The sequence below is a fragment of the Necator americanus genome, chromosome III (assembly GCF_031761385.1).
Source record: "Necator americanus strain Aroian chromosome III, whole genome shotgun sequence".
Classification (NCBI taxonomy): Eukaryota; Metazoa; Nematoda; class Chromadorea; order Rhabditida; family Ancylostomatidae; genus Necator; species Necator americanus.
The window spans coordinates 39,728,392-39,754,247 of NC_087373.1; the positions used below are offsets into that span (position 1 = coordinate 39,728,392).

Sequence of the window (25,856 nt, forward strand, 5' to 3'; positions counted from 1 at the left end):
AACCCAGGACCTTCTTTGTTGGGCGGATAGTGCGTTTGATAGCATAAATCACGTTCGATTTCATGTTTTTAGGGTTTGAAGAAGGCGATCTCGCCAAAACAATAAACACAAATATACGATTATATCAATCTCGTAAATTAAGAGGCCAATTAAAGAAAGCAAATACTAAAGAATCTCTCTTTCCAAATGAGATCACTGGATCTTTTTGAGCCGTATTCGCGCGGTGTTATTACCTACCGTTTTTGATCTCTGCTCTTGCTTTTTAGCCAATTTGAACCGTTTTCGTAATAAGGAGTGGTGGATTCTTGCTTCGTTTCATTCGCGAATGACAGAACATATATCATTCCTTCAATGAATGTCCTGATATCACTTTATTGCTATTTAAAGGCATCACCCCACGAATCGGGGTTGGTGCAGGTCTTTAAGTGGGTTATGGCTATAGGAGCCGTAAATTGGGGGAGGATGATTTCGTTCATTTCTTCCTAACTGCCGTAAAAAAATGTCCCGCAAGATACGGCTTTGAGCGTTCCGGGGTGCTATTTTCTACAACGAGTTTCACTGGAGCGCGCCAGCCTTGTGCGCGCCCCGCATCTACCGGGCTGCTTTTTTGCGGCAAGTAGGAAGAAATCGACGGAATCACCCTCTTCGCCATAATCTGCGACCCCGTATAGGAATAACCCACCTGAAAATCGCACCAACCCAGATTCGCTTGGTGATGCCTTTAATAATGTGGCGATGCAACAGTGAGGACAGGTGTTGGTTCCTGTTTTAGCTGCAACCTCCTGTTGCTAAAAAATGGTCCTTTTTTTCTTTCCACCTGCATTGTTTTCCTCATTTTTTTCATTGGAGAGATATTCCTATTCTTATCATGTAGCATATTTCGCAACCATATCTTCCGCTATTTGCAACAATTGCTCTCTTTCTTTTTAATTAATTTCTTTTTATTTCATGTGAGTTACAATGCAATATGGTCATTCGTTTACAGAAACGAGAGAACCAAAAATCCAACTCATTGCTACAATGCAAAATCTAAAACCAGTATTCGGAAGTAAGATACGTATATTCTATTATCAAATCCATGACAGATTATCTACCATAATGTGGTGCTGATGTGCATTTTCAACAGCAATTGGTCAGTTTCAGGTATTTTTGTGAAATTAAAAAATAGTCCTGATACGGTTTCAACTTCTTTAACAGTAGCGGTGTATTGTAGGAGTAGTTCATATTCGCTCTAAAGTAGTTTAGGATGGTTCAATGACACAAACAAAGTGATCGCTCGTACATACCATACAATTGATGTCACCATCCATGTGCGGGAGCACGAAGGAAAGAACTTTAGTGTCGCTTGCTTGTTTACAGTAGGTACCATCATCAGACCATTCACGTCTGCATGTGAGAAGTATCCGGAATAAGTGAGTGGGATGATTGCTAAAATCATGTTATCCGTTAAAAGGTTCTGTCGAATGTATCCGATGCTGAGGAGCGCAAAAGTAGGTACATGGCTCTTGTTCTGAAAAAAAGAGATCTAGTTGCAGTAGGAATAGAATACAAATTAAACCAAGCGCAATTTTTGAAGTGTCGGGCTTCAGCATTCACGTACTTTTACAGTGTGGTGGTACCTTCAAGGATACATACTTTGGTACTGCCGTCTTCATCGACACATATTCATTTCCATGATTTTGTTGTGAATTGAATCATGTCAAAAATGGACAATAAAACTCAAACTATAAAAAATATTGTTTTTTCAGGGATATGTAAAGTAATAAATGATATGACATAGCTCTTTCACAATATATCTACTTTTGTAGCTCCAATTTATTCCAATATAGATTGACGTATATGTGTTTTTTTCTTGGTCAGGGATTTAATTCACTTATGCATTGGTTCTTTTCGTGACTAATTCAGAAAACCACTCATCTTCCCATTAAATCTTTAAATGAATTATTTTTATGAACAGTACTGTCTGCCCTACCAGAAGGAAGAGGTTTTTTCTAGACTCTCATGTTGCAACTCGTTTTTCACCTTTCGTTGAAGTTTGTGCCGCACTTCGGCTTTTTATTAATGATCTTTTCTTTACTGATGCCGTAGGTGCGATAGGGAGGAGCCGGACGCTCCTCAGGTGGAGCGGGTCTAGCTCATGAGGTGTGGCTCAGGTGATGAGGTTCCCTTCACCAACCGTCCAAAATTGAGGGGGTCGGAGAAGCTGCTCCGACATTCGCATGTATGCTGTCGCCAACGGTAAAAAGTGGAGGAGGTCCTTTCGTTTCCCTTCGCCAACAGTCCAAATGTGAAGGGGGTTGGGCCAGCTGCTCCGACTATCGTACGTATGACAGATACTGCGGGCATGTCGAGTTAAAAGATGTCAATTCTAATGATTAAAAAAATAAAAAAATAAAAATATGGAGTTTTAGGTGAATTTATAGCAAAAATCTTTGCTTGTTATAGTGTATATATCTAAGAAGAAGTTGAAGATTGGCGAGATATACTGTGTGTATAAAGTTACATTAATGCACACAATTGCATGAAATAGTAGGAGTAGGCGTCGACTGAAAGCGAGTACGACTTACATACTATTTGATTTCTGATTCCTAAACTCTACGTAAAGAATTTTGTCACAGTTTCATGTACAATATATACAATACGTATGTACATATATGAAGTCTTTTCGCATGCCCGCATGTATTTTTCAAAGTCAAGCGATACCGCTTCACTGAATCAATACAGGCTCGGCTTCCGGTACTATCCAAGAAAGTTTGTATAATATTGTCAGAATCTCACGTTTTTGAAGAATCCACAGAATGTTTCCCGTCGTAGTCATGGTCGTAAACAGTTCCAGTAATACTGATCACTCTCCCAAGCTTAGTCACAATTCTCCTCGTGTATTCGTTAAGTGGCTTCAGGATTTCTGATAGTGAACGAAGCTCAGATTACGCTCTTATGTGTTGGAAGCACACAATTACTTTGGAGTTATACCTTTCGAAAATCTTTGCTTCCAAGGAACGAAAAGCCCTCGCTCATTGGCCAGAACTAAAAATACGAGGCGCATCATTCGTTGTAACTTCCGATGTACGGGTTTTACTGGAATTATCGGTAAACTGGAGTCATACCTCTACCAGGAAACGCGGAAAGTGTTTCCAAACGCATATTTTCGGTTGTGGAAAATTCCTCACAGGTACTAGATTTCTTTATCATATGATAAGTGCAATCATTACTGAGAAGTTGCTCGTCGCCGTCTTTATTGTAGATTTCGAACAGGGTGGTACTAAATGCTGGAACATGTGCTTTGATAACGCTACAAACAGGGAAGAAAAGTTTCCAGTGCACCTTCTTTTGTTGAACTTCCGATTATTACCATATCTTTGCAGAAGTTTGAAAGTTTGCATAAATGTTCCGTTTCCGACTGTGGTATTATTGTTTCAGAAAGTCCTCTAGCAGCGCAGCCATTCCAATTTTTAAGCACTTCCTGCATTTTGTTTATTATATTTATTTAATGTTGCAGGCCTGTTTTTTTCACCGTTTAAAATACTCACTTCATCTTGTGAAGAGCATTTCCCACAGACTAATCTCCCACCAGGTGTTAGTACGGAGGGCAGTTCAAGGCGAGCACATTCTCTGCAAGACCTTTCTTTACATGTCGCATGTTGTTGAGTAATAATGCTGAGCACATGCCGTATCTCAGGGTGTACTACTCGTATGCGTTCTTGATGTGTGTTTAGAGCCTGATCCATGAGAGCGTCCTCGCCGTCATTTTCCATAGATGGAAGATTGAGCAATTCTGTGAAGAAACATCCTGACGTCTGGCGCAGCTTAATGGTTCTTCTTCGAGACGTAGTGTACAAAAAAACTCACTTTTCCATAGATTCATGTATTCTACCATATGGTAAGGAGGAAGGCTGACATTCTTCCTGAGGCTTGGTCCTTGGGCGAACATAATTGTGTGCATATCTGGTTCGATGTAATCGAAACCGTGTTGATTAGGATTTGTTGGCGTGATAAAGTCCTTTTCAGTGCTAAAAACTCTCCACTAAATAAATAGGAATCGTCTTTGTGACAATGTATATAAATGCTTCGAGAAAACTTTCCATGCATTTAATTTGATAATTTGCGCGTCAGAAATTATTTCGTGTTCACATCTAAGCTTTTTGAGGGTGAAATTCGTGTTCGCTAGTGCTAATCGAGGTTTTCATTTAGTAGAATGGATAACATCTGTTTTTTTTTTGCTGTAGTCAACGTTTCAGTTGGAAAGACGTGAGGGTTTCCGCTTACGTACTTAGCTGCAAGACTGGGAACTTGCCTCTAAGGATTCTAAGGTTTCAATCAAATAGAAAGAGTCACTGGGAGAAATTTATGCAGCAATTTCACTCGTAATACATTTTTCATTCTATTTTTTCCAAAGACATTCTCAATGACTCTGAAAACTTTAAAATTTGAGAAATAATGTTTTAAATCGCTACTCTAAGATTTTTGCATTGATTTCAAAAGTGATTCCCTTATGTTTTTGTGTTCTGTGAGCGCAATGCACTGTATCACCATGTCGAATTTCAATGAAATCCGCATGTTCCGTTTTATTTACTTCTGGTTACGTTTTCTTTCTCAGAATTCTGGAACCTTTGAGAGAACTCTCGAAAAAGAAATTCGGTTGTAATTCAAGTGCAATTTGTCACTAATGGCTAATAGCTTACCTCACTATTCTTGTGTCCGTTTTAGAAAGTAGGACAAAATCTCCGATTCTTTTAGAACTGGAGTAATGGACACGTAAGGGCATTGTCGACTTCGTAAACACGCGGACGTGGTCGGTTCCTTTGCACGTCAAAGGTTCAGTGATTTCTTTATCGCTTAGTGCTGTAATAATAGGCTCATACAGTAAATTCTAGAGTTTCTGTGAGCGTGGGTGTGACAACCATATTTTCGTGACGTAAACTTGGTATCAATTCTATCCGAGGTGATCATTTTTTGCATGATAAAAATTATGTGAAAAATACTATTTCAACATTTGAGTACAGAAATATGGATAATTATTCTCAAAGTTAGTTACGTACTTGAGTTTCTCTTGAAAATATGTGTTAATACACCAGTTGTTATAGTCATCCCTTTAAGGTTGAAATGGCGTTCAAGAACAACGATATTTTTTATAGCAGCCATTCCTGACAGAAAAAGTTGTTAAGATAAATAAAGTAAAACAGTGTAAGTGATGTTACTACCGTGATCAGAAATTATGACCAAATTTACACAACACAATATCCCATCTGCTTTCAAAGTTTGAATCAGTAGGTCGAGTTGTTGGTCGAGGTGGCTCAGCATTTTACTAAGCTGAACGATTATGGTACGAAAAAATCTAATCTTATTTATGCATTTCACTTGCGAGCTCCCTATGACAAACGAACCGTTAGACCCATAGTTCTGTGCCCAGTGAAATCAGGTTCCATGATATACACCATAATCAAACCTGGACGGTCAGGTTCATCCATCCTAAGCCATTTCACTATCTAAAAGAGAAGAGTTCTATGTGCAAGTTTATAGAATGCAAGATAAAAGTGTCTTAGGTTATCCATAAAATAAACAATTCATGGATTCTCGAACTACTTAGAAGTGATTAATTTTACACATTTCACCTGCTTTAGCTGTTCACTTGGGACCATGTCGGAGCTAAATGGTATCATGTAATCTGGTTGTAGATAGTCTGTAATTTCTTCTTCTGTAGCCTCGTATAAAAATCTCCGTCAACAAAGACGCAAAGACTCCAAAAAATTTGAATAAAGATGTTTTGTCTTGCCAGGGGAAAGTGGTCTGTCAGAAAATATACTACAGAAAAATTTCACCTTCACTTTTTTACTACTTTTTTTCTTGACAAATAATTGCAATTTGTTGGTCCGACGAGAACCTCTTTTTGGGGTGAACGTTTTTATTAGAGAATTATTTTCTTCGATTCTGCTGAACACCGACATTTTTCCTTCTGCATGAGTGCTTTCTTTACCTTTCATCATTGAACTTTCAGTGCGATATGTAAAGCAACGATCTATTGAGCTATGCTGAGCCGTTTTCGCTCTTAATCATGTAGATGGGGTCTATGGTTCTATGCACTCTGATACCTATAAATACCGAGACATATGCGAAGAAACCCAAGAAACAATTTTGGATATTTCCAAGAGAATTGAGCATGAGGACAGATTGCTGTCCGAGATCCTTGATAATCTCCTAGTACTGATTGATTTTAACGCTGCTCGGTAACGGTTCTTCCTTCCATCGTTGAACTCATTCTTGAGCATTTTTTGGTTTTTGAAGTGTTTATGCCATTTGATGCCAACATTGCGAAAATTGGCCGTCTACTGTATCTCTTCTAAACAAGCGATTAGTTCCACAATGGGGTACTACTGCTAAGCGTTTGTGCCAGAAGGGACGGTGGATTCTTTCATTCCTACTGCATTAATCCTAACAAGGAAAAATGCACTGTGTGGTGTCTGCGCACGATTTCCTCAGTCGCCGCTACGTTGGAAAAATCGCCACCGCCAAAATCGTCCCATGGCCGAGTCGCAGTGCTCTAGGTACCGGTCATTTCCTATGCGACTTTTTTCCCGCGTTTTTTCAAAAGTATTATTTCGTATACGAATTTCGTGTGCGCCCCTAATTTGAATTGTTGGTTTTAAATTTATCCAGAAACATGTCAATTTGAATCCGGCTAGCCGCACTCCGCAGGGCGCACAAAGCAATGCAATGGCGAGAGCCACCTAACGGCTTAACCACTTAACCTGTCCCGCTGTATGTATTTTTCAATTTTATACATATATATTACGTTATTGCCATACACCACCTTGTATTGATGCTATTAAAATGAACCACATGTGTGATTGATTGTGTTTCGCACTATATATGGAAACCATTTGGAAGCGGGATGGGATGTCGGGATTGGCGAGCAGCCCCGAAGACCTCGAAGAGGGAATTGAAGCAGGGAAATGGGACCCTGGTCACGTGCCCACATGAGTGCAGAGCTGCAAGGCCGCTATGTGGTGTATTAGTCCAGCACAAGCCTCTCCGAATTGTTTTAACTATTATATTAGTATCCGATTATTCTGAAGAATAGTACTTTTCAGTGTAATTTCACATATAACCCAATGAATAGCTCACTTTGAGATGTCTTGTGATTGAAGAGATGGATCCAAAACACTCGAGAGATCACATTCGGAGCAGACTCGAGACACGACAATGGTGCATAGAGCAAGCTGAACCCGTTGCCGAATTTCAGAATCTAGGTTCGTTACACCTCTTCTGCTTACTGGGGCTTGTTGGAGAGAAAATAAAGTGGGTCCCCGGTAGGAACGTTGGATTCGAAAGACGCACACGACTACCCAATGACTCTCAACAACCACATACTCGCATGCGCACAGGCGAGGATCTGCCTATGGCCCTTTGTGTCCTTAAACAAAGAAAGCAAACCTTTACGCTCATCCTCTGGTTTTTTGTCCCTGATCCCCTGTTGCTTTGTCACTTTCACGGGTGTCTTGGGTGCTGCCCGAATTCCCACTTTTTAACCATGCCACTGTTGTGCAACATGTTGTTCGTGCGACACGTATCGTAGAGCACGTCAATTTAATATGACAGCAGCGCACTGTGTGCGATGGTTTCAGATGTTATCACTATACGATATAGCAGTCGATATGTCAAGTCTTCGTAGTTGCAAGGCTCGGCTGACCTGATTGATTGTGATTAACAGTCTCACGGGTCAGGTCGATTTGGCAAACTCCAACTATCCATCTGTTTTCCGTTCGGATGCCCTTCTTGAAGTGCAGCTAAAGCCACTCCATTGTCGCACAGAGCTTGTTGTACAGGAGTACGACATTACCGACCCATGTAACTACTATCTTCCGATTGAAGCCCTACGCCTATGGTACGACTGACCGTGATGCTGCAGCTCAATCGGATCAAGGACACGCCAACATCACTATCGGTCAAAAAGTAATGCCAAGTAAATTACCACGGACAGTTACTTGGGGATAAACAGAGTGGAACATTGATCAGGTACGATTTGGAAAATGCATGATTTTCTTGCTGATCTTGACCGTCTTTTCTACAATCGACTGAAGGCCGACGCGTCCACATGATTCGTCGTATTCGGACAGCATTCGCTCCACTTGGTTGATGCTAGATATCATCAGAACTGTGTTATCAGTCAAGCGTAAATGTTGTAGCTGCCGATCATTAACCTTCACTCCCACGTCACCTTGTTCCATTATTTGCTGATGTTCTGTGAATCTCCCTTCTTATAACAACACAATCTTGCTGGCCTTCCACTGTTCGGAATCTCGTGATTCGACAGGAAACGTATGAAGAGCCTCGCCAGAGTGTTCGTGAGAACTGGTGGAAGGTTCATCAGATGTTCAGATCTTATCCTTTCAGGACCGTATCGTACAGTTTCTTACCAACATGAGAGCATGTCAGCGGACATGTGTGTCGAAGAGGTCAGAAAAGAAACCGTGAATGTTTTCGTCTATTCAACGTCTCGGTGCAATTGCTGTTCCATTCAAGTTTCGAAGAGCATCCTCATCTTGCTATTAGCGGAGTCCTGGCGGGCAAAAAGAATGTTCTTTTGCACCTCTGCAGCTTTAGCCAACAATTCTGTTCCTCCCTCTTTGTGGTCTTTTTTATTACCTCTCTGCAAAGCTTTGTGAGCTCGGACGTGAGTTTCTGGTTGCCTATGGCTCATGCAGGTCTGTCTATATATACCACTTTGTATTGATGCTACAGCTTCGAGGCCCTCGAAGATACGGTCAGAACAGAAGGATGGGACCCTCACCACGTCCTCGCACGGGTTCAGGGGGACTAGGCTTCCATATGGTATGTTAGTCCAGTGCAAGCCTCATGATCCGGGCCATCTGTGACTAGGTCTTACGCACAGATGTCCACCACTCCCATTCGAAGCAGATTCGGGGAACGACACACTGGATGACGAAGTTACATCTGCTGCACTTTTCTTAATTTTTGAGAGAGAGAACAGCGTGCACTGGGTTGCAATTGATTAATTTTGTGACTGTATTGCTTCGTTTCACAGCGCGGACATCAAAATTTTGGTACTCACGTGTACTGTTGTGCTGCGAGCCGATCCATGAGTATGTAGCAGTCTTTCGCTTCCAATATCGCTTGTAATAGGACCAAATCTTGAAATAATTCGTGTGTAAGCAACATGTACATGAGCAAATGAAATTATCACTACGCTTTTTGCAGAGCTATGCAAATCTGTTGTATTCTAGAACAATAACAAAGTACTACACCGTTATTCATACGAAACAAGTGTGTTGAGCTTTTCCGAGAATCCAAAATTTCTGCGGCTTCTTTGATCAAAATCGCAATATATGGGGGATGTTTTTGTTTACTAATCTAAAGTCTGCCTTAAAGAAAGAAGTAGCAAACACATGAGTTTTGCGTTTTTAATTTTTTGCGCTAATCTTGGTAATAAACTGTCTCATATATTCACTTCAATGAGAATGACTGGATTCGGGTTTCGTGAGTAATCGGGAATTCAGTATTCGTATTTCGTAAGGAATCGGAAAGTGTTCCTAATTTGAGACGAACGCAAGCTCATTACAGTCCTTCATTGTTTGCTAACGTTTCGACGAAATTGCCTTCGTTAGAGCCCTATCCGCTCAACAAAGAAAATCCTAAGCCTACCATTTGGTCTCATAGTACAAGTGGAGGTGCAATTCCTATCTTAGTGTTGGAAGATTTCTTGCCTCAGCTAGATATCCCTCTGGGACCTTGGAATAGATCCGAAACGCTTCCAGAATATTAGGTTTGCGTGCCAATATCGTGATCTTGACTTCAAAATCTCCTCTGTCTGGGGCCGTACCCTATAACCATCTAATGCCGTGGAGCTTTCGTTTGCTGTTCAGTTGTTTTTTTAACTCCGACTCATGGGGGTGTAGCCGTTTCTTCCATGTATTCATCACCGCACTACAAGGAATGAGATAAACAACATTTAGCTCATACAATTACCTTTATTGTTCTCCGGACATTTTGCAATCCGGTATAGTGCAAACGGGTCATATAGGCGATTACGGTTACGCCGATTAAGGTATGAGCCTTTGCTCAAGATTGATAGGAGAAATTCTACAATAGCTACCGATTTTTCAAGACTTTCTTCCTTCAAACATTAGGCAGCGCTAACCTTATCGCATCTGCTTGGAACAATTTTGGTACTAATCGGCACTCATATTATTAGTTGATTTTTTCGTTGAATGTATGAAGGTCCGTAATGATGGTGTGCTATTTTAAAGGCAGCATACCACGAATCTAGGGAGTATTCGTACAAGGGGTCGTAGATTATGGAGACCGGAGTGGTTTCGCTCATCTCTCGCTGAATTACCGCAAGCAGCCGGCCCCTGAATGCTGTTTTGTACGATGCCTTCTGTTGCAGTGCGCCACCTTTGCACGCGTAGCGTCCCTTACTGCCTGTAGAGGCAGTCCGAAGTGATTTTTGACGAATCGCGGGCGGAGGCGGCGCAAGCAGTGGAGCAATAGATGGTGCCGTACAAAACAGCAATCTGGAGGCGGCTGTTTGCAGTAATGCAGAGAGAAATGAGCGGAACTACTCCGTTTCCATAATCTACGACTCCGTATATGGATACTCCAAATGAAATCCTCACCACCTCAGATTCGTGGTATGCTGCCTTTAACCTTTTCATAAGTTCATAAATGACATCGTAAAATTCATGTTTTCTTTATAAAATAAAGTCAACAAACCGCTTCCTTTTTGTAGTGATCATCCTGCGAATGTTTCCCTAGGTATCTAGCTTCTGGATGCACTGTTGGATCATATATAGTGTTATGAACTAAATCAAAAAGGTAATTTTACAAAATGCAAGAATTTGCTCACTTTTCCAAATATAAACTGTCCTTTCTGAATTTAATGTTGGTGCTGGAATCTGCACTTTTTCACCCACCAAGTTCATGGTTACCCGGGTGGAATCCTGTTGCCATCGTGTAATGATTTGGAAATGTTATCGATGGGAAGCCAGAATAAACCGCCTTAAAATCTCCGTATAGAAATTTTGTTAAAATCTTTGATTAAAGGCAGTACGCACTTGAGCTGATACTCCACATCTTGCCATTTTCTCGAAGGTTGGTTGTAACTTCCTCGACAAGTACTTCTTCGCATAACCATCAAGCGATATGACAATTAGTGGAGGGTGTGGTTTCATTAACCTTAAGTCGATTTTTAGTGTAATTGTTTCAGGTTGCTTCGTATAGCAAGTTACTGTGTCGCGACTCGCATCGCTCCTTTCGATCAAAGCCTGGCCGGGAGCATTGCTTACCGCGCTCGGTAGCCAAAAGCGCGCGTTCTCACCAGCGAGCTGGCGCATTGGCTGCCTTCTCCCGCAAAGCTCCGCTCCACTCGAGCCCAGGCTATATAAAGGAGCCGATTTACCAGCCACAGTTCTGTTTCCGTTTGTTCTTTTATTTCTTTTTTTTTACTTCGATTTCGTAACAGTTGACTTGCTATTTCGCTATCGTCATCGCCCTTTGTATTCGCCTCGCGTACGTGTAGTGGTGCTTTGTGTATCGCATTTGAAGAACATAACGCGCACGTGCAGGGAAGGCATAACATCTTGCGATTGAAAAAGGTGGATCACAGCAAAGCAGGGAGTGCTACGCCGTCGTGTAATGCTTTGGTGGCACCCGGTCGGCGCTAGTCGGCATGGTCCAGATTATATTTCTCTCCCTTTAGTAGAGTCCATATGGATTCCCATTTCTTCTCAAGATAACGTAGTCTGTCATAATAGAGAAGAGAATAAACATGTAATGTAGCAGTACTGGGAAAGGAAAAGACTTAAGAAAGACAGGCGACCCGAGGCCGAAGACAGGAAACATCTAGGTCGCATAGAGGGGAAGTAGGAGTCCGTTCGCTGATCACCAGAGTAAGCCCCCATTAACGCGAGACAGAAGCCCGACTCGCAACATACTGGCAATTGGACTCTGCATATCTATTCATTTATTTATTTCATGCCTCAGGAGGTGTTTTTTACTGCTAACAAAAGACAAAAGTTAACAATACGTTTGGTTAGTCTTGTCCGTTCTAACAAAAGAATGATCTGCTACATGAGAGAAAATGTAGTTCCAAATCAAAAATAACGTAAATTGCCTTGCTTTAGTCAATCTGTTTGGGATGCTCTAATGTGTTCAATTATATTCAAAATTGTTTGAGGTTCACGAAGGGACGCCGAGTCTACGCAATAACTTGGGGCTAGGCGATGCATCAATCTGTATTATTTTCTCCAAGACACGTTTTGTACCAATTTATCGGCTCCAGAGGTATGAAAGACTAGGCTTTAGAGTCGTTTGGAACCATCAAGTAACCACGCAGTCGCGGTGAATCCTTTTACTGACTGGCTACACCTGTCTCAGTTTCAAATTAGGTTTGGCTTATTAAAGGCATCACCCCACGAATCTGAGGTGGTGCAGATTTCAGGGGAGTATTCTTATAAAGGATAGTAGATTATAGAGAGGATGGTGATTCCGTCCATTTGTTCCTAATTGTCATAAAAAACGGCCCGGAAGGTGCGGCCCGTGCAGAAGAGTAGCGATAGCGGAGGATGCCGACTCACAAGCTTCAGGCCGACTGCATTCTGAAAGGAACATCCCTTTATCGGGCACCCGAAAATTTAGAGCCTTCTGGGACGTTGTATTCGATTCCGACTACCGCCCATTTCTTCACAGCTTTATAGTACATCAAAGGAAAGTAGTAGTGGAACTTTAATGAGTGTCTATCGATACTAGGTGACGGAACAAGAAGAGAGTGATGCCGCAGACTCTTTCACTAAATGTATTCAGAAGGCTGCAAAAAAAAAACGGTTACACTTTTAACAATAACAGGACGCAGCAATTACCGAGGATTATCTTTGCTGCATGTAATGTACAAGGCCTTGGAGCTGATTACCTTGGACCCCCTCATCAAACATCGCGAAAAAAAACCATCCACAACGAACAAACCGGGTTTGGTCTTGGTAGATCGGCGTTTAACCGCGTGTTTATTTGTTAGGAGAGTGATCGAAGTGTGGTAGCAGTTTTTGGAACATTTCTAGACTTCGAAGTCGCTTTCGACTCTAGTCATCAAGACGAAAGCCGGCTTGTTCGTCACGGGTGGCTTCCTCGCAATTCGTACCTATAATAAACGACGTGGATAGGAGAACTACAGCTGTAGTTTGAACACCAACCGCATTTATTTCACCGTTCAAAGTGGAACTAGCAGGTCCCTTTCAACTTTGCCGTCGAAGACATCATTTGAAGAAAAGTTGAGCGCTTTCTCGCCGATGCCGCTCTAGCACCGTATGCACGTCCCATGGAGGACTTCGAGTACGTACGGTTATGTAGTAATGTTCGCTTCGAGCAGCACAAAGTTACGACAGGTTGTTAATCTTGTAGTGACATTAGCTGCAACCAACAGACTGCAACTTCGCATTGACAACTCCAAGCAGATTTGGCTCTATTCGAGAGGCTCTATTTCTCTACAAGGGGAGTCAGAGGGAACGGGTAGCCGATCGAACACGTATATGAGTTTTGCTACCTAGACTGTATGCTGGAGGAGAACGACAGCTATGAGAGTGATATACAGCATTTATGGCCTAAGGTCTGTTCTCCAGTCAACTTCTTGACCAAATGTTGTTGTGGTTGACTTCCATTGCTCACAAAGTCAAGCTGCGAGTCTATCTATCCGCATTTGGCCCTAGCATGACGTACTGATCAGAGAATTTGGGGGGAAATTTTTGACGGTGATGGAGAAGCTCGACTGCATGGAGAGAAAAATGCTCAAACGACTGTTAGGCTACTTTTAGCAGACGATGTGCCATATCGAAAAACTTGACTTACAAGTGGATATGGTGTGCTGCTGGATGACACAGGAAAACAGCTTCCAAAATGGACGGGTGTGGAAAAAAAAGACCTTAGGGTACTTGGCGTTGGCAGGAGTTCAGTGGTGACGTAGTCTACACCGAACTACCTGCCAACGCCAATTATGCTCAGGTCTCGGACATAGTCCTACAGGTTAATAACTACGGATGGATAGATTCTGAGGGAGCTTTAGTTGGAGATCGGCAAGATGTACTTGGATATGTTTAAAGGCATCACCCCATGAATTTGAGGTGGTACGGATTTCAGGTGGAGTGTTCGTATATGGGATCGTAGATTATGGAGAGAAGGATGGTTCCGTCCAATTCTTCCTAATTGCCGTAAAAAACGACACGGCATCGAGCGTACCGGCGCGCTACTTCCTACAACAAGTCCAACTGGAGGGCGCCAGCAGCGGGCACACGCCGATCTTCCGGGCCATTTTTTACGGCAATTAGGAAGAAATGGACGGAATCACACTCCTCTCCATAATCTTCTATGCCGTATACGAATACTCCACCTGAAATCCGTACCACCTCAGAATCGTGGGGTGATGCCTTTAAGGACGACACCCGGAAGAGATGCGTAAGCGCCATGGAGCGCAACTTTTGCGATAGAAATGAAACTCTTGTTAGCTCCACTCAGTCTACAGAGATGAGTGGGGCTACCGAAGCCGTCACCTCGCGGACACTACACAGCTTCATTTCGAGCGCAGTCGCTTACATAACTCCTATAGCAAGTCGTCTCGAAGTGAATACACATTTACTGACTTGTTCGCATGCCAAAGTATATTCAGCATGTTTTTGACATGGGTAGGAGCGACTTCCAGTATTGTAGTAATAATCCTTGAAAAGATTTCTGATTAGTGTGCAGCTTGATGGAAAAATTACTCTGGTCTTCAATCTGCACACTGCATGTGCAATCTGAATTGAAGTGAACGTGTGGGCGTCCCAAGCGGATTGACTAACGCCAGACACTTTATCCACTTTTACTGCACAGTTCCGAATAACCGCTTCGAGCGCAGCCGAATTAAGAGCACCAGGCTTCAAGTCGTTTTGACCTTTACTACGCAGTTTGCATGGGAAATAAAATACTTTAGTATGTCTTCTACATAAATGAGAACATTGCTTTCCAACTATGAAAAACATTTCTTTATTCATAGAGCTTAGAAAGGTTTCAGATTAGTATGAATGTACCTTGAGGCCAAACTTACTCTGGTCTATCACATATGCAGTCGCATTCAGTGCTCCCAGTAATGGTAGGTTTCTTATGTTCTCGATAAAGATAATAGCACAGAGCGATGAGTCCAGCGACGACAGCTATAGTGATGATAATCACTAGGAGGCAAAAAACTGAAAAAGAAACTCGGTGACTACTAGAAGAAGAAGGAACTGTAGAAATATCATTTCGCATCTGCGGCTTTGCGCAATGGGATTTCCACATAACGAATGCTCGAATCCTTCATCAGTATCATAGGTCGGAAAATGGCTTGTTAGAGGAAGAAGGGAACATGGAGCAGAAAGTGAGCAAAAGGCAAGAATTTCCATTTGATGCTTGTTTGTTTTCTGAATTTTTTTTTCAGGCGCTCTGGCTTAACCATAACACGTTTAGACAGCAGTGGGAAATTTGTCAAGAAGTGTAAAGAATAGAGTAATGAAAGCAATGATTCTACCGTCCCCGTGTACTGAAATATGATGAATTGAAAAATTGGCCTCCGTGCTTTTTAATTTCCGTGGGATCACAGCGTCATTCTTGACCTCTAGCAAGCGACCAACCGTGGGTGTAGTCTCTAATGATAAAATGTTTCTGTTGGTTCTTTGTTTTTTTAGTGGTTCTTAACTCTTTTTTCTGTAATAGTGCGTGATTTCGTAAGCAATTACGCATTGCCTTATTCGTCTAACTGGACCCGTCTCATTCATGCAGTGCTGTCAGTGAGATACTGAAATCTCATCTACAGAAGCTGCCAATTGATAATTCAAGCATAGAATTGTTGTGTTGCAGTATTTTTCTTTTGAGAATTGCTTAGTACTGTCATCCACATACGTATTAAGTTGCACCTTTTGGTAGAATATTTCTTCCCAACTTCGAACTTTCTTTCGATTTGTCTCCGCTTTTTGTTGTTGTTGTTGTTGTTGTTGTTGCTGCTGTTGTTGCTGTTGTTTTTGATGTTGTTGCTTTTTTTGATGTTGTTGCTGTTATTGTTGTTGATGATGCTGTTGTTGATGTCTGCTTTGAATCCACCTGTAGTGTTTTCTTAATCTTTTCTCTAGTGATACTTTTCGTATGTAGCTGGAAATGTAGGAAACTTGGAGCAGTCTGAACAAGAAAAAATTAGTGCAGATGTTTAAGCATCATGTTCGGTATGATTTTCTGCAACTTTTTGCACAAAATAAAAAGAAGTGTTCTCTGTCTTGCACATTTGATGATTTCCTTCTCAAAATACGAACCCGGCTTTTCTGCTTTCTTGCTTTCCTCGGTACTCGCTCTTTTCCTCTAGTTTCCGCGGTTTTGTCCTTGTTCTTCTTCTTACTGCGTTCAATTCTTTCCTTAATCTATAATGCTAGAGTGATTCCACTGAATATATGGTTCTTTAGGGGTGAGACGTAGCACCTGCATCATTTTACTTCATCTCTGGCGCAGCGAAACAGAAATGAACGTTACCATCGCAAGGGAGTTTTTGTGGCCGCGTTTCTATCAGACTGATACAATCGTGTAAACAGCTACGATTCCTTCAATCAGATTAGTGGTGGGTTGGTTATAGAGTGAGCGCTAGAATAGTAGGACTATGTGGAGATTGTTGAATCTACTTGATATGCAATAAATTATGTGAAACTTTGAAAAGACGCGCGGTGTGGCAACACGTGAGCTTCGTCCCTCTCCATTTATTGATAAAGACACCCCAAACTGAGAAGTCTCCCCTAATGCTACCTTTAAACGGGAGTGGTTCTGGCAAGAAAGTTGTACTACAAGATAGGAGAACAAACTTTGAAAAAGAAATTTGATCAACTGCCGATCGTAACTCTTCAGATGGATCCGTATATTTGACCACTTGTGTGAATGCGTCGAATACATAAGATGCAAATTTATGATGATTTGTTCTTTCGTAAATTTTATTACATGTCTTTTAGATGGTCGATTTATAGGCTGTTCATCTTTTCATTGCGTCGTTAACCAGTTTATGGTTACTGTAACGAACAGAGCGATCTTCATGCCACACACTCCCCTCAGGTGATATTTGCTCTGCTTTCCTTAGCTTGTGTTGAGAAAATCTCTGACTTTGGAATAATTTGATATTCATATCGCTAGTGTAAACGATGTGAAATTTCATTGTTTGAGGATGTTATATGACGATGGAAATATCAGAATATGTATATAAACAATCTGTGACTTCTAAATAGGTGCTTGGAAACGAAGTGCACTTTTGACAATGGCGCACTTTGAGATCGTCATATTTTCTCTAGCAGGTAACACTATCTCATAGCTGTTTTTACCATTCATCGAATGTTTGCTTTCTTCTCGTCTTTCCTCTTATGTCTAGTTTTCGTTATCAGATTTAAATGTGCGGACCTGAAACAAATTCTAAGTACATTTGTTAAAAGTGGTCTAATCCTAGCCTACGCACCCACATTCTGTTTTATTGAGTACCTGATTTTGAATTTGTCCTTGATTGAATTTTTTTTAGCTTTTTGTTTTTTTGTTGCTGAGACTGAAACGAGTCCAACAGTGGAATCTACCACAAAGCCTGAACCGCTAGCTGCTTCGTCAGAGGAAACAGGACAAATTCTCAAGGAAAAGGTGAAACCCAAGTCATTTGTGATTGATTAAAGTTTGTTTCAGTTTTTTGCTAGAACTCAATATTACGATAGATAAAAGTAGTGTGCAAGATGCTATTTTTTAGGAAGATGAATTACTTGACCACTTAAGTAGTGAGTGTCCATGCACACCAAATAACATTTGGCTTGATCTATTCTTCCTTCTCGATTCTTCTTCTGCAATGACGCGAAGTAGTTTTCAGTTCGTGAGTGTTTACTATGGCTCCTCTTAGTGTATTTTTTTAAAGTTCAAACACTCTAGTTGCCTTTGAGGAGATGGCGGACATATCGTAGCATTGTGAACCCCACTGCCACGATGCTGGAGGGTTCTGTAAACGCTGAATACTACTCTATTATTGTCCTTCTCATTCATACAGTGCCGCAATGTGATGCGAAATGCGACGACACTACAAGCTGTTATACATAGGGGTCAAAACGCAAAAGCACGGACAGTTGCGTAAACGGTTGGTTGGTCGAAGCGCTGCGTTGGAGACAGCGGTTGGAATCGAAGTGAGACCATGGAGAACTGCAGAGATGGATGGCCCTGGCGAGGAGCGCAGCCACATACGCAACTGTCCGTGCTTCATGTCGTTTTGGCCAACTATATAAACGTGACAAGGGAGAAAAAAATTATGTGAAAAGACTTCTGGGTCGTAAGTTCCAACAAGTTATTTAATATTATCAATTTTTGAATATCAATTTTGAGACAGCTCTTTAGATAATTTTAGCACGTATAACATTTTCTTCTAATAGTTTTTACTGATTGGCTTTCAGAGGAGTTTGAGCAATTTTCTTCTGTATTCTATGAGGCTATGATCTGCAATCCTTGTCTCCTACAATTCTTTTCACATGATTTTTTCTTCACTCACAGATATTAGGTGTAGAGGAAGCAAAACGGCATGAAGCACGGAGCAGCTGCGTAAGCGGTTGCGTTTGAAGCGGTGCGGTGGAGCGTAGCGGTTAGGATCGACGCGGGACCCTTACTACTACCGTTTATTGCTGCAGGTCACGTTGGTCCCAAATCGATTCCGACCGCTTTCCTTACCGCGCCTCTTCGAGCGCAGTTGCTTGCGGAACTGCATAATGCTTCATGTCGTTTTGACTCGACTACATCTCTGCTTGTCTTGTCGCCGCACATCGCGCCGCGAAGCGGCAGGTTAATAAGAGTGCGGCAATACAGCAAGGTGGCTAGCGACTACAGAATCGTTGGACTTTATGTCGTTGGCGGTAGCTCAGGACTTTATGTCCTGGGGTAGTCGTACATTACGGTGACTGTCGGCTTGACTACGCACGTTCTTCACATATCCTTCATATTATTACGGATCTCCAGATCTATAATAATCTAAAACTATGATCTCTAGGTTACCGCATATGTGGAATCTGTACTTTACCAGATGTCAGTTGGGTTAAGTGATGGACAAGAAACACGAGTTGGGTTGGTGTACAAGAATTATAACACAGTGATTTACGTAGCACTGCGCTGCTTTACTTTCTTTTTTGTCAATTCTGACTTTTCAGATTTATTACTTACGGCAAAAATGCGAAACTGCTCTATAATCTTTCCTTCTGGGACTCCACCAACAAACTAGTGAATTATATGAATTTATCCTTGGAGAGTAGCTTGGGAACAGATATTGAGGGGTAAGTGCTGCCTGTCAACTTTTCTTTTAAAACATAATAGCAAAAATTGGACTGGATACACGTTTGCCTTTCCAGTAATTTTTTGTCAATGTTAAAGCTAGTTTAAAAAAAACCCGTTTCTTTCAGTGCTATACGACTAGCTGAAGCCAATTTTATCCCGCCTCATCATCGTCTCAACGCCAGGAAGGTTATAGTCATCATCGCCTCCGCATTTCAGTACGTTAACAGTTCTTTCAGAATTTCGAATAATGCTTGCTCTGGGCTCATAGCGATTCCTCCTGTTATTTGGTTGCTACGATTCGCCGTCAGTTCAGTTACGGTGTAGGGTGCGACTCCTCGTGCCAATCATTGTAGCAACAACTCTTTGCGGCCGGTAATTCCTTCTGAGACATCAGATGACAGACGCCCAAAACGTCACTTTATAATTGGTTCATATATAACTCAACTTATTGTTACTCCTAAAATGTGAAGGTTGACATTAAGGAAATTTCGCTCCACTTCGAAGAGAGAATGTGATACGAGGAGAGCAAAACAAGTTGCTATGGAAAAAGTTGCTATGCCATTTTAGTTCCTGCGTACCCTCACAGTCCTCCTTCGCCAAATTTTGCCTTGATGCTTACAAATTGCGGTGGTCGAGTTGATCCACTGCGCTGAGTCCGACGAAATCATTTCTTTTGCACTACTATGCAACCTTAACTGTGCTGCCCCAATCAAATTTAGGCCAAACTTAGGCGATAGCGTTATACATATCAATCCGCTATGTTGAAATGGCTTCGGTTTTTGCTACGGGCCCAGATTTCTGTCCTGCGCACAGCTCAGTTGCATTTTTTCTTCGTCTTTAATGCCTTTCCTCATTCTACTACATTTAAGTTTTTATTCTTCAGGAGTGGAACTTACCATGATCCTATGGTGGCTGCTAACACGTTTAAAGAAGATGGCGGCATCATTATTACTGTTGGTGAGAAAGTGCCAGATATATATTAGGAACGTAAGGATGTACATTTGTCATCTGAGAGAATGCGATATATTTTGATTGAATGTACGGAATGATCAAAATAAGTCAGTGCAGAAAAATGGTAATAATTATATTGATAGAATGGTTAGTACGAATATGGGAAGCTCTTTTTTTATCCTTTAGAAATCTGAGGTGTGCGAATAATCACAGAACGGTAATGTATAATATCCGCTAGGTTTTTGTTCCGTGCAGCACCAGTGATCTTTGTGAGTGGATGAGGTTTCAATTTGTCAATATTGTGCGCGAAAATTGCTCACTGCTGCATAACGATCAGTTTTTCCTTCAAAGGCGCTCGCAAACTCTACTCAAGCTGAGATAAAGGATACAAGGATGAAGTTTCCGGCGTTAATCAATCCGCTTGGAATGCGCCCCCTCGTTCACTTCAATTCAAAATCGTTTGAGGTTTAGGAACGTGTAACTGGCCTGTACAATGACTTGCGGTGGCCAGCCGATGATCAAATCAGTGTTTTTATCCTCCCAGACAAGTCTGGTACCAATTTATCGGCCCTGGAGGGATGAAAGGCTTGGTTGGTACTAGGACGGATTCAAGTCGCCGCTCGAGTGTGCAGCCAGCGGAACCTCCTTCCGACTGCGCTGCACCCACCCCAGACTGAGATTTATCAGGAAAACCAAGGAGTCCTCGGTTTTCCAGGCAAATCTCAACTACGGTTCTTTTCAATGGTTATCTTTAGGTTCCGCTGTAGGTCCACTCAATTTTACTTTTCTCGTACGGCAGAGAGTTATTGGTTATATATCGCAGTGGTGCGTTTTTGTCTACATTTTGTTCCAGCCTACGAAGCATTCAGTGTCTTGAAGAGAAGGATTGGCGTTACCCTTTTGTGGTCGATACTACTACACCCTCGATCCTCTTGAATGTCTCCTAAGCCGCCTGTTTCGCTTATCTCAGTGAGGTCGTTCATTATCATTAGATCTCGACCCTGAAACTGGCAGAAAATATACATTTTAGAGAGACCGGCTCAGCTTACACAAAATAAGCGTAAGCTTAAGTTTAATAAGCCTAAGGTGGCTGGTAGTCCATCCGAATGGTTGTGGAGGTGGGGTTTGAGGGTTTTCTGAAGAAAAGTAGCAGGACATTAACAACTTTACCCATGCCTGTCAGAAAATACGCATTCTAGAGAGGCCGGCACTGCTTAGGCTGAATATGCCTATGCTTAGGCATAAAAGCATCACTCCACCAATCTGAGGTGGTGCAGATTTCGGAGTATAGTAGTATGAGTAGTAGTAGATACGGGATAGTAAATTATGGAGAGAAGAGTGATTCCGTCGATTTCTTCCTATTTGCTGTAGAAAACGGCCTGGAAGAAACGGCTTCAAGCGTCTCAACGCGCTATTTTCTACAACGAGCTCGATTGGAGCGCGCCAGCCTTGTGCGGCGCCGCATTTTTCGGGCCATTTTTTACGGCAATTAGTAAGAAATGGATTTAATCCATAATCTCTCCATAATCTGCTATCCCTTATAAGAATACTCCGCCTGATGTCTGCACCACCTCAGTTTCGTGGAGTGATGCCTTTAATAAGCCAAACCGAGGAGAAAATACGCAATCTGTAGAGGGCCCAGCTTAGACAAAATAAGCCTAAGCAAGCGTAAGGTGGCTGCTGGTGCGTCCGGATGGTTCTGGAGGTGGGGTTTGAGGGTTTTCTGAAGGAAAGTAGCAGGACATTAACAACTTTACCCAAACCTGGCAGAAAATAGGCATTCTAGAGAGACCGGTACTGTTTGGGCTGAATAAGTCTAACCTCAGGCTTAATAAGCCAAACCGAGCAGAAAATACGCAATCTGTACAGGGCTCAGCTTAGGCAAAATAAGCCTAAGGAAGCCTAAGGTGGCTGGTGGTTTACGGATACGCTCGCTGAGCGTGAATGGGTCATCAATATGCTATCAAGGGATTTCGTTGCGTCGAAATCATACAACATCACTTTTGTGCTGTTTGGCATTCAATCTTGAGATGATTTTATCAGCAAAAGAACTAAAGACTAGACTAAAATTCGAGTCACCGCCATCCATATGTTTTCGTTTTATTCCACTTCTCATCCCAGTCTTTCACAATTGACCGCGTAGACATTTGACCATCGCTCCATTTCATTGCCGAGTGTTATTATGTGAATATTTATGTGGCACTCGAAATAAGGAAATTTTTGGGGGGATTGTACTGTGCTTACCTGTAAACACCTTATTTTCTTGATTAAATAACAAAAAAGATCCTATGACGAAAATTAACAAAAAAGTAGCAAAATAATAATAACATAGCAAATAATGGAAATAAAATAAAAATAAGTAATAATTGAATAGCAGTACAACGGAGAATTTACAGAATATGTGCAAGTTCATGGAGATCCGGTTCCTTTGCTTGACACTTTGGCCAGTCCTGGATATACTCTCACTAACCGCTATAGCAAACTTGATTCTTTGGACCTTATTCGTTTATTCTGCAAAGGTACATATCAAGTATATGTCGAAATGCTAAATTATGAAGAGAAGTACCAGATAAAATTTCCAGCTAATTGCTTCTGTCCTACCAACTACAAACCATACAAAATGAAAGACAATATACCATATGGAGGATGTTACAAAATTTCAACACTTCCTGCTATTCAGGTACTTCACCTCAATTTGGGAAGTGTACTGAGATCGCAGAGAATCGGAACATCTGCTCCTTATTGGCTAGCAGTTCATCGCCTTCCTTTTTCAGTATTCGATTCTTGCGTTAGAATTGAAATTCCATTTTCAGAACTATGTTCCAACTGCAGAGAATGTAAGTGGGAAAATATAGCGACTGCGAGGGAGACTGTGGTAGAAATAATTCCCAGAGGCTTGTAGTTCCTGCTCTATTCTCACAGCATAACTGCGACAGTGTGTTGAGAAATAGGGGTAGTAAATTAGAGGAGGCGTGGAACGGGTGTGATGCGTTACGTGACGATCTCCACGACGAACACTTCGGAATCCCTTCTTCATGTTTTTTTTAGATATTTTCCATACACTGTTCGTTTAATAGTGAATAGAAGAGACTACGTAGCCCCAGGAAAATCCATCACCATTATTTTCTTAGATGTTCATTAGCCTAGCTTGTTGCTAGGGATTCTGTGAAATTTTACTGTGTAGTGATTGAACTTGTACTTGTTTTCTTTTCGTAACTGTGATGACTAGCTTTTTAATTCGTAGTATTAGCAAAATTCTAAATTCCTGCCCAAAAAGAACACCAAAAATATACAGCGCTACGAAAAAAAAATATGGCGAAATTTTAATTCTTACAAACTGATGTCTCGGAGGAGACACCCGGGTGACAGAAGAAACTGGTAAGCCAGTAGGTGTCGCCTTGGACTACTTCAACGAAGGATGCTAATCTTGTGCAAGAACGTAAAAAAATTTGACAGAAGCCCAAACCTTAATCTTAGGCACCCTTTAGCAGGGCTAACGACTAAACTAGTGGAATAGGAATATTGTAAAATTACGTAATACTATTTAGGCGCTATTATTTGGAAATAGAAAGAAAGTCTATCAAAAAACGAGGTGTAGGGGTTACCACGAACATGTCTTGCACTGTGGAGACGTGCTAAATAATTTATAGTTTGAATGGCAATATTAATTTTTGAAGTAATTTTACACGACAGAATGAAATTAATAAAAATTTGCTTGATATCGCATTCGGAAGCTAATGCTTAGAGACCCATCGGACAGATATTGATTCAGATGCTGGCTCAAAGAAGTTGCAATCGACATTTCAACGGGTCACTTGCGGTTGTACAAAGCCAGGATAAAGCTGATTTCCTTCTCAACAGTGATGCGATTTTTTTAAATAAGGCACAAAGGAGAAGAAATGTGAGAAAGATGATATTTTAGTGAGGCGCTCGAATTCATCATTTTGGATTGGTCTGAACTACAAGGATCGAGGTTATCATTGGATTAACGGAGACGAAGTGGGTTTTCTTGATAATTCTATACAAAATCGTCTTACTTCTGAGATCGGACGCTGCTCAAAATTAGGTGTATAGTTCGTGTGTTACGGGCAGTACAAATCGAAATATCGAATTCTTACTGGGTGTTCCTGATCGCATCTTGAAGAAAGATATGTATCGTCGTGTTTCCGCGACTTCTCGGTCTTGAGAACACATGTCTCCTCCAGCAGTCTCAGTTGTCCGAAATTCCGGTACAATTATATCCGAATGAGTTTCGGATGTGTGCTGGATAAAGTGTTCAGGCTGTCAAATTTTTTCCGAACGTTTCTTTAAGTGCTGACTATCTTTCCAAAGCATAATACTACAGTTGAATAACGGTGACTTCAAAGCGTGGGCTTTCGGTTATCCGGATTCCGAGCAGGGAGATTGTGTGAAGATGCAGAGATGCGACACTTGTCAGGGGTACGTTGCCCCCCAAATTGAACACTATGCTTTATAAATATTTTATGATAGCGTGAAGTGTTTGCAGAAAAGTTGCATGGTTCAACGAGCGCTGCGGAAGGGACCTCGTGTATGCGTGCCAAACCACAGCTTGCAGTACAGATCATTACTGTCCTCACCTGAGATAAATGGGAATAAAGGATGGGTATTCTCTATTTTCTGATCGTTCTGATATTAACTGTTATTGTACTGCCGGAAAAACGAAGAGGAAGAGAGCACATGAGAATCCAAGAGCTACTGTGAATGATAATTTAAAAAAAATTGCATCAAATACTTATTTCCTTTCAATGCAGCTGGACACGAAAAACTCGAATCATCTTTGATCGTAATGAAGGGAACTAAAAAGAAGAGAGTTAACTCATTCAAAGCGATCCGTTCTACCACTCGATGGTCTCTAAACGTAGAAGCCGATTACAGGTCCAGACAAATTTTTTGAATCGGTCTGTAACACCAGATTTAAACCTTTCTTGTGGGCGGGTCACTTTCCTTTTAAATGAATGGAGAAGCTCAAAGTGGCTCGACCAACCTACACTCCTTCCTCATTTTATGTTTGACTGTGGATTTCTTTATGTTGAATTCATAAGATTAAAAAAAAACAATTACAGTTTAGGGATATATGACAAATACGCCGGGCAATGTATTCCTAAGGTTTTTTCTTTGAGGTTATAATCCACAAGGAGTTTCTGGCGCTGTAAAGCCACTTTGCACTGTACATTCTTTTTTTTTATATCTTCCTGTAATTTAGCTAATAGTCCCATTATTTCGCATCTATGTCGTCGTTAATCTGAAGAAGTTGACTACAGCGTCAGTTTCGAACCAGATCTGCATTTTCTTCTTCCCATAAATTGGAGAAAATGAACGACGAATCGACTGAACATTGAGAATATGAGGTAGACAACGGTATTCGGTTTTATAATATAGGGCTCAAAGTCAGTGATGTGTAAGGAAAAGTCTTATTTTTTCTCAGAAAACTGTGACAGGAAATGCACTTAAATTTTCTGGCCAACTGATTTTTAAAACAAAATCGCTATTATTTGAAAAAATTGTCCTCAAATTACTCTTCATTTCATATCAGCTACAACACAATGTGGTCAGTTGTT

General features: G+C 41.4%; 2 protein-coding genes across 2 annotated transcripts; one reads left to right on the forward strand and one right to left on the reverse strand.

Moving 5' to 3' along the window:
- Positions 1-1,090: 1,090 nt before the first annotated feature.
- On the reverse strand, positions 1,091-16,491 carry RB195_012396 (uncharacterized protein; the record flags this gene model as incomplete). The annotated part of the gene is made up of 22 exons (XM_064194224.1): positions 1,091-1,231; positions 1,287-1,428; positions 2,779-2,905; positions 2,974-3,027; positions 3,108-3,269; positions 3,325-3,463; positions 3,531-3,612; positions 3,670-3,775; positions 3,850-4,010; positions 4,683-4,842; positions 5,040-5,144; positions 5,202-5,310; positions 5,385-5,486; positions 5,613-5,680; positions 9,071-9,149; positions 10,732-10,820; positions 10,932-11,016; positions 11,073-11,193; positions 15,086-15,224; positions 15,930-16,113; positions 16,320-16,424; positions 16,483-16,491. The coding sequence occupies 22 exons, from the start codon at positions 16,489-16,491 to the stop codon at positions 1,091-1,093; spliced, it is 2,469 nt and encodes an 822-aa protein (XP_064051807.1).
- Positions 16,492-17,299: 808 nt separating this feature from the next.
- RB195_012397 (uncharacterized protein) lies at positions 17,300-24,884 on the forward strand (the record flags this gene model as incomplete). The annotated part of the gene is made up of 13 exons (XM_064194225.1): positions 17,300-17,336; positions 17,555-17,667; positions 17,771-17,890; positions 19,046-19,119; positions 19,203-19,325; positions 19,452-19,541; positions 20,210-20,283; positions 22,674-22,796; positions 22,860-22,957; positions 24,050-24,137; positions 24,200-24,276; positions 24,623-24,717; positions 24,785-24,884. 13 exons carry the CDS (start codon positions 17,300-17,302, stop codon positions 24,882-24,884), a joined length of 1,212 nt encoding a protein of 403 aa, XP_064051808.1.
- Between the last annotated feature and the right edge of the window lie 972 nt (positions 24,885-25,856).